This window comes from Vicia villosa, linkage group LG1, assembly GCF_029867415.1.
Source record: "Vicia villosa cultivar HV-30 ecotype Madison, WI linkage group LG1, Vvil1.0, whole genome shotgun sequence".
Taxonomy (NCBI): Eukaryota; Viridiplantae; Streptophyta; class Magnoliopsida; order Fabales; family Fabaceae; genus Vicia; species Vicia villosa.
This window is the reverse complement of record NC_081180.1, coordinates 86,169,573-86,181,201: the sequence shown is the minus strand read 5'-3', so window position 1 is coordinate 86,181,201 and position 11,629 is coordinate 86,169,573. Positions and strand designations below refer to the sequence as shown.

The window sequence follows — 11,629 nt, the reverse complement described above, 5'->3', positions numbered from 1 at the left end:
GATTTTGTATCTTTCTTGGAGACTCTCTTATTTCTTGGAAGAGTAAGAAACAAGATAATGTCTCTCGTTCTTCTACAGAAGCTGAGTATCGTGCTATGGCATCCACCACTACTGAAATAGTTTGGTTACATTGGTTACTTTCTGATATGGGTGTCATTCTTTCTGAACCAACTCCCATGTATTGTGATAACAAGAGTGCCATTCAAATTGCCCACAACTCGGTCTTTCATGAACGTACCAAACACATTGATATTGATTGTCACTTCACTCGTCATCATCTTCAACATGGGACAATTACTCTACCCTTTGTCTCCTCCACTTTACAAGTTGCTGATTTGTTTACGAAGACACATTCCATTAAACGTTTTCGTTTTTTGATTGACAAACTCTCGATGCTTCCAACTAATGCATCTTGAGTTTGAGGGGAGATGTTAGTTATTATTATTATTATTATATTGGTTTATTATATCTTTGTAAGGGTAGTTTGGTACTTTACTAGCATACAGTATTTATACTCTAGTGTAACCCTTATTCTCTAATTTTGATTCATTCTATTGAAACCCTAAGCTAAAGGGTCTTTCTCTTTTTTTATGTTTCTGTATGTTCACTTTTGTTAACACTTGTAATTTTATCGTCGAAATCATGACTTAGCTTCTTGTGTTCCACCTTATGTATTTATCTCATACTTTCACTCCCGTCAAGTATGCCTGCATAAAAAACTCAGACTAATAGATGCCTAAAAAATGTCACTTTTGATCATGTCTGCAATATGAAAGAAAAGTTGCATTTTTAGTGAAACTCTCAATACTATTCAAATTAAACCATCTCGCATACGTCATCCTAATCATGATCTATACCACTTAGTCCTCACATCGATTTACATGCATGCACCCACCATCATAATTTCAACTTCCAAGGCCATCGTGGGCCATAAAATTATCTGCTTTAAAAGAAAATCATTTAGTTGATTTTAATCCAAAATTTAAAACGTTAGTGGGTTTTTATAGGGAAACTGAAGAATCTTCTTTCACAGTTATATATAGTCTCATTTTTCCATTCTTCCTTTTTGGCAACTCCTTCTTCTATAAACCCTAAAAACTTTCATTTTTATGCAACTTACACTATTTTTTCTACTCAAGTTCTAAGAACAATGACTACTTATGGTATTAAAAAACAACTTTCAGTTCCATCTGCTGCTGACATTCATAAATATTCAAGGACTCATCCTCATCAAGTAATAAGAAGAAAAACTACTTCTGATAATTTGATTTTGAAATTTTAGGGTTCTTACAGTTTTCTGGAAAACTTTAGAGTTATAGTTAAAATAAATTTGTGAATGATATATATTTGGAATCGTGGTGAAAAATGGAGCAACTTTCATGTTTATAGTTTTGAAAATGGTTGAGAAACGAGTGAGTTGCATTTTTCATAATTTTGTTGTCTTGAGGTTGAAGATAAAGTTCATCTTTGAACTCTGTTGCTTGGATTATTTTATATTTATTGGTTTGTGCTTTAATCAACAGATGTACATCACCACCTCAATGATAGAGCGTGCACCCTTAGTCTCCTTGTGCCATATGTCTGGGGTTCAAGTCCCCCTCGCTCCAAATGTTTTGTGTTATTTTTATTTTTTCAGCTTTTCTAACTTTGTTTTATATTTTTTAAATTGAATGGGCTTTATTATCATTATGGGCGCATGGCCTAGTGGTAAATCTTTTCACCAGTATCCTAGAGGGCCTGAGTTCAAGACTCATGAAGGCTAAAACTATTTTTTTACCACTTGTTTGTATTCATTTATTTCACAACTTTGAATTATTATTTAAAATAGTAAATCAACTCATTTTCATTTGATTTTTTGAACACTCTTTATTCAAGTGATATATTTTATGAATATATTTTAATATCACAAAAATAATATTTATTCAAATTCGTTTTAATTAAATCAAAAAAATGATGTTTTTATACCTTTTAAAGGCCTTTTAATCAAACATTTTTCAAATGATTTCTTCACCAAATGTTTTTATTAAACTTGTGTGATTATTGTAGGGTTAAACTTTGCTTTCTATAAAGTTCATACCATGATCCCTTAGTTGATTCACCTAGGATTTATTTAAACTTTTAAATGATTAGGTTTAGGTTCATGTATATAATCAAAACCTTAATCTCAAAATCTTTCGACCTTTTAAGTTCAATGCAATCCCATATTGATATTAACTTGATTGACATGACATTTTATTGTTTATCCACTAGTACATATACTTATTGATTTACTCCTTGTCCTTTATACTTTGGTTATGTTATTATCTTTATATATATACATTGTTGAACTAATCTCACATGCATGAGATATTCCATCCATCACCACATCAAACCCATACATACATGATATGATGTTGAGGTAAGTCATCCATTTTATTCATCAAACTTTCATACTTGAGTTGTATATATGCATTAATAATCCAACTCACCCTTGAATATATCTATGATACACATATTATGTCTCACACACCACTTGAGATGTTTATTTTTGTATGCTTGCTTGAGATGTATGATTCCTCATTGTTGCTAAAATCCAAAGGAATAGAAATGATATTGACTAAAATTGTCAAGGTACTCACTCTCTTTTCCTCCTCTTTTACTTTATGCTTAGTATTGTTAAAGCGTAGCACTTCCTCCCTATTTTAAAAATAATTTTGTATTGTTAAAGCTCAACCTCTTTTAAATCAACTTTGGTTTTGTTTTGTTAAAGCTCAACCACCATTCTTTTAAATCACCTTTCTCCTTGCATTGGTAAAGCTTGACACCTTTTAAAACTTGTTAAGTATTGTTAAAGCTTAACATTTTAAAAATTCGTTAAGTATTGGTAAAGCTCAACACCCAAAAAGATTTTTCCACTTGACTCTTTATTTTCCTTTTAAGGGGAACTGCAAATGCTCTGATTTCCCTATTGCACAAAAGGTGTATGTAGGCAAAAGTTGCGATGTCTTGTCGAACACACTTTTAATAAAATTTCTTTTCAAGAGGTTCCTGTAGAGTACTACAAATATGATGGGTGCTAATACATTCCCCTTGCATAACCAATCCCCGAACTTAAGATCTCTGTCTTATTTTATTAGTTTTTATTTTAAAAACTTCTTTGGATTTTATTTCTTTCTTTTCCTATTTCCTTTAGAAACAATAAAGTGCGGTGGTGGTTTTCACTAAAATAAGAGCTAGGTCAATCCAATAGCCTCGGTCTCAATTTTTCACCGCTACAAGCTCCCCTATAGTTTTTTGAAGGTTGAAACTGCATATCTAATACATGTAGGTTTGGTGATTCAGCTGAGATGTTGGTGGAACGTCTTGAAGATCATAGATTTTGATGATATCGCCTTAAGAAAATCGTGTCTCCAAATTCTTCCAAACAACAAATGCATTATCGATCCACATAATAGATTGAGCAATGGTTTAATAAACCAATTTTCGCAACCAAGAAAGGATCATGTGGTCGAAGCCAAGGATTGTAAAGAGTGGTGCCAACAGTAGGTTAAGCGAATATGTCATTAATGAATCAAAGTTTATTCTTTGAGATGATGGAGACTTTCATGGCTCGTGACCATGAGTTTTAGTTGGTGTGATAAAAAAGGAGAGTGACGAGGATGTATGACTTTACAAAAATGACCTTCAATAATTACATTGGAATGCGAAATAAAAAAATTTGTAAGAAGAAAGAGAAATAAATGGAAAAGGTATATTAGGCAAAAAACAAAAAAAAAAATAATTAATGACGTATTGGGATTGTAAATGATTTATAATTTAAAAAAACATTTTTTTGACAAAGTGACTTATAATTTGAGATAGAGGGAGTTCCAATCAAAGTCTTACCGCATTTATAGCAAAAATGTTCAAAAGGGAAAAGTAACAGAATTCCCAAATTAGTGAAAACACTTAGACCAAGTCATAAAGACTATTAAGGGTATGTTTGGTTCGGGGTAGATGGAGGGGAGGGGAGGGAATATTTTTAATTAAATGTTTTTGGTTCAAATTTTATGAGGGGAGGGGAGAGGAGCAAAACCCCTCAAAACACACTTTTTGCATCCCTCCAAATCGGAGGGATTTGGAGGGGAGGGAATCTCAATTTTCATATTTTAAAAATTATTATAATTACTATAATATCCTCAGTTTTATTTTAAGATTTCAAAATTATTCATTTTCTTTTGTATTATTGCTCTCTTATGTGTAATTTTTCTCGATTGTTTCTATTAACTTATTATAATTATTCTCCATCTTCAAATTATTTTAAATTTTTTGTCTAATCATTTCACTTTTTTGATTTTTTTTATAACTCTTTTATGTTTATTTATGTTTTTTTTTTCTAATTTTGTTATGTATGTTATCGTATTTTCTTTTATATCAAATTTTAAAAATTTCATTTTAATTAATTAATTTATTTTATTAAAAGATTTAAACTATTTATATTTAATGATAAATTATTTTATGTATTTTGTATGTTAAATAATTCATTACGATTTCAAAGTTGTTATCAACATATAGTTTAATTTGTTTTTGAATATTTTATTCGAATTAAGTGAACTCAATTTTTTAACGTTATATAGTAAATTATAACTTTTTAGTCACTCAATATTAGAAATTTTACTAACAAAAAAATATGTATAAATTTTTCACATTTAAATATCGTATTGTATCATAATAAGGATAAAAATGTAAATTATTAGTAAAACCCCTCCCTCTGAACCAAACATATTTTTAATTAAAATCTCTCTTCCACTCTCCTCCCCTCGTTTGAACCAAACACGCATCTAATTAAAAAAATCCTCTCACCTTCACTCCCCTCTATTAAAATCCCTTCCCTCCCCTCCCCCTCCCCTTCGTTTGAACCAAACACACCTAAGAGGGGTTTTCTAATACACTAAACTGGGAAACTTCTGAATAAGGATTACTTTCGTCTGATTCCAAGTCTGTTGCGGAACCATGTGATTTAAGAAGGAATTATTGGAGTAACGCAGAAAGCATTGGTCGTACCAGATGATAGACTCGGTTTGGTTGTTACACAAATTCGTGATGTTGTTTGCTGCTGCGGTTACACAGTGGTGACAGAGGGAGGGAGTGATGTCTGCACGACAGAGGAAGAGTCCTTTTAAGTCGTTGGTGGATTTGAAGAGAGGGAATGCGGACGGTGTAGAAACGGTTATGGAGGGTGGAGTTTGAGATGAGGGAAGAGAGAAGAGTTTTTGAAATGGTTTGGAAATTTGAGTTTGGTTTGTAATAAGAGGTATCTGTGCAGGCGTGGTAGTTGCATATTGGAGAAGCTTCAAATGGAAATGGAAGTTAAGTTACCAAGGATGCAACTAGAATCAATTGGGTGGTTGTAACTGTTGATGATTTGAAGATATGCATCTCTGGTTCTGTTTCTGTATGTTTGTTTTGTCTGAAATTTATGAGGGAAATGGTAGCGACACTTGTTCTGACCGTAACAGAAGCTACTTGAAGAGTCAAACACTCATTTAACTGTCATTGGTTGGAATTGGAAACATTACTTTTTGAAAATATTAATATTCAACATGTGAGACTATCAAGGTACTTTAAAATACTCAAATTTGATGGCTTGAAAATGGTGGAATGAGATATTAACATAGGAGGAACATACTTGATTACATCAGCTAGTACCAACAAAAGACAAACTCCCTTTTGTTTGTTTGTTTTATTTTGGATTGAAAGTAATGGAGGTTTATACTTGAGTTGCAGAAACCTTATATCTTACAACATGCTGTGTTTCTGCTGCAACTAGAGGAGTGTCTGACAGATACATGTTATTATTTTCCATATTGAAAAATAAGCCAATACACAATATTACAAATTTACAAGGTTTTGAACTCAATAGACGATACTCCTAAAATATCGTATTTTATAGCTTTATCGTGATTTAATTACAAACACACATCTCGCTGACGGACTTTGGTATTCAACGGGTATCAGATTGACTAATCTGTATTGTAGGCATGTGCTGATCAGCTCCACTTTGTAGAAAAAATGCAGGCTGCATCGGTACCGGTAGAGTAACAGTGTGACTATCTAGCATAAGCACTATTGTTGCCATTGTAGGTCTATCGTCTGGATCTTCTTGGACACATAATAAACCAATATGGATGCATCTTATAGCTTCATTTGGAGTATAGGATTCTCTTATTGTGTGGTCTACCAATTCCAAAGGTGTTCCATTCTTCCAAAGATTCCACGCCTGTCTCACATTTCATTCAAACATTTGTTATAATTGGATCACTATGCAGTAAGAAAGAATAGTTACAAGCAGCACAAATTTACACTTTTCTCTACTTACATAGGAAATTAAATCCTCGGCAACACCTGTTTCATAGAAAGAGCTGTTCTTCTTGCCACTTATAATCTCCATAACGAGGATTCCAAAACTGTATACATCAGACTTAATAGAGAAATCTCCATGCATTGCATACTCCGGAGACATGTAACCACTGAAACATATATTTTATCATCAATAAAAAACACCGTTAGTATTGGGAAAAGGACATAGAAGCTTGGATGAATGACAATGCTTGATTCAGATTTCTAAGATGTATGACTTGAACTATATTATGTTTTTGTATTGTTTGAATTGTTTATAAGCATTTTTCGTAAATATATATGCTGCAAGAGTGATAATGTAAACTTGTACTTACTATGTCCCTACAATCCTGCTGGTATTTCCTTGAGTTTGATCCACTCCAAATAATTTTGCCAAACCAAAATCAGAGATTTTTGGATTCATATCTTTATCCAACAATACGTTGCTAGCTTTGAGATCCCGATGAATTATTTTAAGCCTTGAATCTTCATGAAGATATTGAATGCCTCGAGCGATCCCTCCAATAATCTTGTAACGTCTTGTCCAATCCAATAGCCTTTGTTTTTCAGGATCTGCACACATATTTCATTTATAAGTTTAAGATCTCCAACAAAAATGAATCAGTTTAATAGTTTAATGAAACAAAAATTCGTCAAAGAATTCAATATCACAGATTTCCTCAAATTTTGTATTATTAGATAATGATTGAGGTAAACAATAGCAAACAAAAATCACTGCATGCATATAAGCTGTCAACTATAAAGAGTTCAGATAAGATGAGCCTACCAAAAAGAATATAGTCAAGACTTTTGTTGGCTACAAATTCATAAACTAGTATCTTCTCTTCTCTTTCCAAGCAAAATCCCAGAAGCCTAGCCAAATTTCTATGTTGAAGCTGTGCAACCAGTTCAACTTCATTCTTAAATTGTTCTCCACCTTGTCCCGAGTGTTTAGAGAGTCTCTTGACAGCAATTTGTTGTCCGCTCGGAAGCACGCCCTGAATTTTCACAAAAATTAAATGGAATATATCACAAAACTTGGTATAAATTTCCATGTTTTAATGAAACAAAAGCATGTTAACTTCATACCTTGTAAACCTCACCAAATCCACCTTCTCCTAGCTTATTAGCTTCTGAGAATTTGTTTGTAGCGTCTTCAAGTGTACTCAAATCAAATCTCAAGGATTCCACAGTAGTTATATCAGTTTCAGCTAATAAACAAAAATGGTAAGTCTATCAGATAAAATTATAACTGCAGAATCATGCAAATGTGAAACAAATTGAGTAAGATCTTCTTTTCAATTAACTCACACCCTTACTTTTTGGTTCTTGTGCTGCAGAGTCATGCTTCTTCTTCCCCCTTCTTATACATAAGAAACAAATTCCTACGATAAATAGCAGCGTGACCACTGTAATTGGAACCACAATTGCAACAATTGTCCTTGATGAGATTCCATTACTACCTCCAAAATTAGGAGTGCTTGTTGGTGAAAGAATCCCTGGAGGTACCGGAGACGCTGGTGATGTTGAAGGCGGTGGTGAGGGAGTAATGTTTGTATAAAAAGGGTACAATTCATACCTAATATTACAGCTAGGAAATAAAACTCTTCCTCCTTGTTTTCCATCACAGCACTGTGGAAGATATCCAATGGCATCACTAAGACAAGAACTGCAATCTTGTGAAGATAAATCGTCTGTACACTGAGCCAAACTGTACAGCGTCTGAAATCCAGAGATACTAGCTTCCTTTGTAGCATATTTCTTAGCACCAACAGAAGAATTCGCAGCTGCTTTATCTGCTGATTCCTTCATAGTAACAGACAACAAACTATTGAAGCTTTCCTGGTTTGTTATATTAGCAGAGTTCACTAGGAAAACACCTGGACGTGTAGCGACGGTGGAGAAAAAGGAGGTGTTGGAGTATCGAACCATGCACTCGTCGTACCAGATAACAGCTTGTTTGGATGAGGAACAATCTGAGTCTGTTGATAGTGTCTGTGTTGCGTTTGCGACGCATTGTTGACAGAGGTTAGAGGAAACGTCGCCTCTGCACATGAAAAGGCCGTATGCTGTGTTGGAAGGGTTTTTGCTAGGAATTGTGGTGTTGTAGAATTCATGGTTGTTAGTGGCGTTGGATGATAGTGAAGAGAAAAGGGTTTTGAGTTTTGAGTGGTAGACGCTGTTGGGGTTGGTTTGATTTTTTGTGCAGAATTGGAAGAGGTAAGTGGGGGTGGTGGCTGTAATGGTTGAGGTTAGGAGAAAATTTGTGAGGAAGAACATGAATAGAAGGTTGAAGGAATTCATGATCATGTTTGTTGTGTTAATGTTTGTGAGATTGAAAATTGTTTGAGATTTTTTAGGGTTTAAACTGCAGTGGAAAGAGTCAAGTCAAGTCAACCTTGTTGTTGTTATGTACTGGTATGATGCAGTTGAGTCCTTGTCATTGATTTTTCTTGACGTGTTTATCACTCTGTTGAAATTGTTGTGTAGAAAAAATGCATGAGGAAAGGTCAAGAAGAGTGATGGAAAACTGTAAGGACATGGAAATTTCGGACTACTCAGCTGGCTTTTGACTACGATTAGTTGGGGGTACGTGTAACTTAGCTTCTAGTTGTGGATTGCTAGTACTGTTACTCACTTTTATTGAATTTTCTCCCAATAACATGGTTCCTAAATCAAATACTCCATCCGTCCCATAATGAGTGATCAATTTGGAATAAAATGGTGTCTCATAATGAATGACCCATTTCAATTTTCAATACACTTTTTTCAATTCTACCCTCTAATTATTAAAAAGTTCATCATTTCCAATACAAAATAAGGGTACTATAGTAAACACAATATTATCTCTCTTTTTCACACTTTTCTTAATCTGTGTGAAATGATGTGTTGGGTCACTCATTGTGGGACGGAGGGAGTATTATAGTTTCCCTATAAAAATAAATTACACATGTAGGAACGTTTTTTTTACATTATTTATTATTTATTACGATGTGATTGATTTAAGTGGTTACGAATTTTGCACGAAAAAGCTTTTATCTGTCGTATGGGTCTCTTTTGATTCTCCTTAGGTGCTTGATACGAAGTCATCAAGTTTGGATCATCCAAAATCAATTTTCGTAATTCTTGAAAGTTTTGTTTGTCAATGTCAGTGATGTTGTAATTGAGTTTGTTGTCTATGTTTTTGTAGTGCGGCTGTATTGTTAGGGTTGATGAGTTCACGGTTGGGCAATAACAATGTCAGTTGAGTAGTGACATTGGATAGAATGTTTCGTTGTGGTAAAAAGAAAATTGTTGTTGTGGTGTTTGGAAGTCTATGTCTATTTGAGTTGTTTGTTGGGAATTTTGGTATCTGCTTGATGGGTTGGTGGTTGGTGTTTGTTGGTGTTGAGATTGATAAATTTTTTGCAGTTGTTGCTGATAGTACGTGGTATGCCCTTGGTTTTGTGATTGTGTGTGTCATGTATTGGTTTTGGATTTGAGTGTTTGTGGGTTGGGAGGTGAGTGCAAGCTTGTGGTTGGTTTTGTTAGGCGTTTGACAATGATACTTGTTGGCAGGTCGACTAAATATATGGGGTCGCACAGAAACCCAATTATAATCGATCTATACCAAAACATGCATTGAAAAGTTTATTTAGATTTGGTTTGCATAAGAGCGTCGGTCAGGACAAGGTTACAGTGGCGCCTCCATTGACAATACTTTGCTTTGGCTTAGTATTTCCAATTCGCGTAGATTCATTGGTCCAAGACTATTGTGGTATTTTTGGAAGTACCTTGGAATTATTTATGCAAGTCGAAGTGTAGTTTCACACTATATTAGGGGTGTTCATGGTGCGGTTTTGACGCTAAAAATCATCCGAACCACGAGAGAACAAAACGTGTGGCTCGATTTGGTTTTCAAAAAGAAAATCCAACCAAACCAAATCAAATAATGCAGTTTGGATTGGTTCGGTTCGTTCGGTTTTTTACAAGAAAAATATTGAGCCATACATACACATATAGAGGAAAATATAATTTTGTGTTTAATCGTTCATATATTACGATAAAAAAATTTATAGTTGTCAAAATAAGATTATAATTTGATACATATAAATGCTCTTACAATTTTATCTTAGGTCTAAAGAATCACATACATGAAATTGCATTCGTAAGTAAATATTATACAAAGAATACGATAAAATATATTTTCTCAAAATAGTATTTATAAATGAATAATATTTTATTTTTTGATGATATATAAATTAAAATAAATATCATACAAAGAATATGATAAAATATACACACAATACTAGTTGATTTCTCTAAAAAAATTAAAACAAATATATTTTGGTTAGTAAGATTTTATAACATAATGCGGTTTGGATCGGTTCAGTTCGATTTGTAAAATACAAACCGCAAATTAAACCAAACCGCGCGGTTCTGCTAGAAAATGGCCCAAAAACATCTGAACCAAATGTGATTTTTTACAGTTTCGGTTTGGTTTTGCGGTTTTCTATTGGGTCGGTTTGATTTTGAACACCCCTACATGATATCATCTTCTCCTTTCTCCTCGTCAAAGAAAGCTTGACAACCTCAACCTATATTGGTTCGGTTTGGTTTCAATCTCTACCATTCGCATTCACACAAAACTCGATTGTTAACGTCTATCACTCGATTTCAACCAAATTTATGATAATAAGATAAAATCTTTGAAAGTTAATGAAGTGTGTTGATTTTGGCGTAATTTTTAAGTATTACTCATCATATAGGGAATTATATTTGAGTTTATTCATTTATAGTGTTTTTTTATAGTTTTAAATAAAGTTTATTATGAGAAAACTTTAGTGTATTTATCCGTCACGTGAGGTGTGTTAGCCAACTTTATATACATGATTAAATAATTTTGTTTAACTTGTAATTTATGTTGTTTTTTTTATGTCTCTGAATTCATTAACTAACTTCTAAGTGATATCAACCAACATGTTACACAAAATTAACCAACTTTGTTTTACTTGTAATCTCCTTTATTTTTGTCTGAAAACTTATTAATATTAATCAGCTTTATACGCACAATTAATCAACTTTATAGTATTTATAATTTACTTTAGTTTTTTTATGTCTGTGAAATCATTAACCAACATGTGAGTTGTATTAACCAATTCTTTGCACACAATAAACCAATTTTGTTTTAATTAAAATGATAAGAAAGAGAAAGTCTAATTACCTTTTGTATTAATGCGAAGTTAAATAATACAAAAAAAAATGTATTTGAGAATAGTAATATAAGGTGTAG

The 11,629-nt window shown here is 33.0% G+C and overlaps 1 protein-coding gene across 1 annotated transcript; it reads right to left on the bottom strand.

Annotated features, from left to right (window-relative positions):
* Positions 1 to 5,234: 5,234 nt before the first annotated feature.
* On the bottom strand, positions 5,235 to 8,905 carry LOC131643422 (cysteine-rich receptor-like protein kinase 25). Its single transcript, XM_058913634.1, has 6 exons — positions 7,677 to 8,905; positions 7,447 to 7,568; positions 7,145 to 7,355; positions 6,693 to 6,930; positions 6,338 to 6,488; positions 5,235 to 6,238 (listed from the first exon to the last, which is right to left on the bottom strand). The coding sequence occupies exons 1-6, from the start codon at positions 8,665 to 8,667 to the stop codon at positions 5,963 to 5,965; spliced, it is 1,989 nt and encodes a 662-aa protein (XP_058769617.1). The 5' UTR covers positions 8,668 to 8,905; the 3' UTR covers positions 5,235 to 5,962.
* Positions 8,906 to 11,629: the final 2,724 nt, after the last annotated feature.